Here is a 3,848-nt window from a genome sequence, read left to right as displayed (position 1 = left end):
TGCATGATCAACATAGACAATATCATCCATAAACTACAAGGTGTAATATTCTACAACCGTTATGTCGACGATTGCTTTGTTATTTATAACAAACAATTAACCAACCCTCATATCATACTTCATCAGGCCAACAATATCCAAAAAAACATCCTTTTCGAATTTGAAAATGAAAACAACAACAATCTCAATTTTTTAGACATCACCATACACAGACATAACAAGCACATTACTTTTAAAAAATATATAAAACCATGTAATGTCAATAAAGTAATAAATTTCCACTCCAGCACACCCATGTACATTAAAAAGAACATATTCATGATGTATATCAACAAAATCAAAACTCGTACTAGTAATATTACTAACCAAAACACCGAAATTGACCAAATTTACCGCATTTTTCAATTAAATAACTACCCCAACAGAATCATCTACCAATGGCTACACAACCCCCCTTCTCGTCAACCCAAACCAAAAACACAGGTAACTTACAAAAAGTTAGTTTATATCCCTACTATTTTTGAAAACATCCAAAAGATCTTAACACCATATAACATTATTTTAGCTCCCACACTAAACAATAAAATCAAAAATTCCTTAAAAATCAATGAACAAAGTAATAGTAACACAGACATTTTACTTAATAACAATCTAGTCTACAGCTTTGCCTGTACTTGTCATCCTAAATTCTATTACATAGGTGAAACCAGTAGAGTACTAAAAACCCGGATAAATGAACATATTAGAGCCATAAAATATAATTACATCAACTCTGCAGTTGCTACTCATTGCAACCAAACTGGCTGTGAAATCTCACCCGACAGCATCAAAATACTTAAAAGGGAAAAAAACATTTTTAAAAGGAAATTCTACGAACATATCGAAATTATTAAAACTAAAGAAACACACAGAATGAACTTAAATACTGGTACTGTCATAAATGACATCTGGCAGCCTTTCCTAAGATGCAAAGCCCATTAAAGTTGTCCTACCATCCTCCCACCTTAACCCCCACTGTGCAATTCCCACCAACCTCTGTATATGTTACAAGGATCCCTCACTTCTTTGTAACATCTTCCATCAGACCTGTCCTCTACACATCTCTTCTGTATTTGTCACATCCTACAGGTATTCCGTTAATTTTTCATAATTTACACCTTTTTAATATACACTTTTTTAGTTTTGTGCATACCACTTTTTATTTTAACACACATTATACTATCCTCAGGTGCATGTATATTGATCTGATAGCACTATTTGCTCATTCCTCCTCCCGTGTTTAAATATGTGTATATATATCTTATGTGTAATACCAGCTTAATGGTCACTATCTCAGGTAATTGTATTTTATCATATAAATCACTGTACGCGTATACTAATTTTTTAAATGAATTCTGTAAATTTTGATACCTGTAACCAATTTGATAATTATGTAATAATAATAGGACTGAAGAGGGGCATTAAGCCCGAAATGCATATCCGTCCAAGTCAATAAAGCAACCCTTTTTCCTCTTAAAGTGTTCCTGTATGATACGTTCTCAACAGCAACATTGTGCTAACCAAACACATATAATAGAGAACAACAAGCAACCTTGATTCAATTTAATTTCTGTTTATGATTGTAGAATGTTCAGTTTATAGTTGTAGAATGTTTTATTTTTAGTGCAAACTAGAAATAATGTGTTTCTTTTTAAAGAAAACATAGGTATTATTTACCAATTACATCACTACAGCACTAATATTTTAATATTGAAGCTATATTATGTTTATAGGATTATAATAGATAATTCAATATGACATTTTTTTAAACTTTCAGTTGAGGAGGAAGAGCGAATGCAGGAATACGATATTCAGCAAAATTCAGAAAAAGAAAAACATTTTAAACATAATATTAAAACAAAGAAATACGTTCTTTCCAGTGAAAATTGCAATGAAATTCATGAGAAAATTAAAAGAAAATACTTCAAGTTTATGTTTGCATCTCATTCTAAACAGGAATTTACGTGTGATTTATGTAAACAGACTTTTAAAAATAAGAGAATATTACAGACACATCTGTTTTGTCATATTGGAAAAAAACCATTTCGCTGCACAACCTGCAATAAGAAGTTTTTGTGGCGTTTTCTTTTGCAAAGACACATGAAAAAACATAAAACTGGAAATCAAAAAAAAATCTCTCATCGGAATTTATGTATGCAGCCATTTGAAGATCGAGTGAAGCCATCTTCAACAAAGGGTAGAAAAGCTAATATCAAGCAGAAAAATGATATTTGTAATAAGCGCGTTCAATATGGTAAGGGCCGTTTAGAAATACACAAGAGAACACACAGAACTCATGCCTGCAAAACATGTGGTAAAGAATTTAAGTGGAAATGCATTTTTCTACGTCATGAAGCAACGCATAGTGAAGACCGTCCTTACAAATGCGATATTTGCAATAAGAGTTTTAAATTCAAAGAGTATTTAAAAATGCATCAGGAAACTCATACTGATGAACGTAACTATGTTTGTCAGGTATGTAACAAACGTTTTAAAACCAAAGGTAATTTGATAGGTCATAAAATAGTTCATAATGATAAATTTAACGATACTTGTCATATATGTAACAAAAGTTTTAAACGAAGTAATGATTTAAAAGTACATATTTATATACACAGCGACGAATACAAATATTCTTGTGACATATGTAACAAACATTTTAAAACAAAACAGTATTTGCCAAAGCATAAACTTATTCATTGTAAAAAATCTAATATCAAGGGGGAAAATGTGTGTTGCGAGATTTGTGGTAAGCGCGTTCTAAATGGTGAGGGCCGTTTAGAAAAACACAAGAGAATTCACATAGTACATGCCTGCAAAATATGTGGTAAAGAATTTAAGTGGAAAGCTATGTTGTTGCAGCATGAAGTAACGCATAGTGAAGACCGACCTTTCAAATGCGATATCTGCAATAAGAGGTATAAACGGAAAGAGCAGTTAAAAAGGCATCACGAAACTCATACTGATGAATGTAACTATGTTTGTCAGGTATGTAACAAACGTTTTATAACCAAAGGTACTTTGATAGCTCATAAAATAGTTCATAATAATTAATTTAACCATACTTGTAAAATATGTATTAAAAATTTTAAACGATGTGAAGATTTAAAATGGCATATTAATATACACAACGATGAATACAAATATTCTTGTGACATATGTAACAAACGTTTTAAAACAAAAGAGTATTTGGCACTTCATAAAATTGTTCATAATAATCAATTTGATTATACTTGTCAGGTATGTAATAGAGGTTTTAAACGCAGTTATGATTTAAAACAACATATTTTCATATACAGCAATGAATGCAAATATTCTTGTCATATGTGTAACAAAAATTTTAAGACAAAACACTTATTGGAACAGCATAAAAATATTCATAGCGATAGAAAAAAGTATGTTTGTGACATATGTAAAAAAGATTACACCAATACAACTGCCTTAACCAGACATTGTCTCACTAAACATGAGAATATGTATATGTTACAGTCAAAACCCGTTTTTAGTTAGAACGCGTTTTAACTAGTTGAAACTAGTTTATACTGAATGTCTTTGTTAAAACCCGTTTTGTCTAGTTAAAACTAGTTTATACTAAATGTCTTTGTTAAAACTAGTTTTAACTCAAATTCATTTTTGACTACAGTAAATTCTAGTTTTAACTAGACAAAACGGTTTTTGTCTAGTTAATTTACTGCTGTACTGTACATGTTTTGATTTTAGATAAAACTAGTTTTAACTTTTAACATTAGTTAAAACTAATTTTAGCTACATAAATATGTTTGGGGGAAATAAAGTTATGTATAGTGATT

The 3,848-nt window shown here is 30.4% G+C and overlaps 1 protein-coding gene across 1 annotated transcript in view; it reads left to right on the top strand.

Annotated features, from left to right (window-relative positions):
• The first annotated feature begins 2,193 nt into the window (after window positions 1–2,193).
• LOC111638297 (zinc finger protein 615-like) overlaps window positions 2,194–3,848 on the top strand; it is a 4,851-nt gene continuing 3,196 nt past the window's right edge. The window contains exons 1-2 of the mRNA XM_023383984.1: window positions 2,194–2,514; window positions 2,902–3,027. Of these exons, the coding sequence (XP_023239752.1) occupies window positions 2,194–2,514; window positions 2,902–3,027 (447 nt within the window). The remainder of the gene's footprint in view (window positions 2,515–2,901; window positions 3,028–3,848) is intronic.

Source organism: Centruroides sculpturatus, unplaced genomic scaffold (assembly GCF_000671375.1).
Source record: "Centruroides sculpturatus isolate CEXI.00-Female unplaced genomic scaffold, Cexi_2.0 scaffold1136, whole genome shotgun sequence".
NCBI lineage: Eukaryota > Metazoa > Arthropoda > Arachnida > Scorpiones > Buthidae > Centruroides > Centruroides sculpturatus.
Note: the sequence above shows the minus strand (reverse complement) of the source record. Positions and strands in the feature narration are given on the sequence as shown.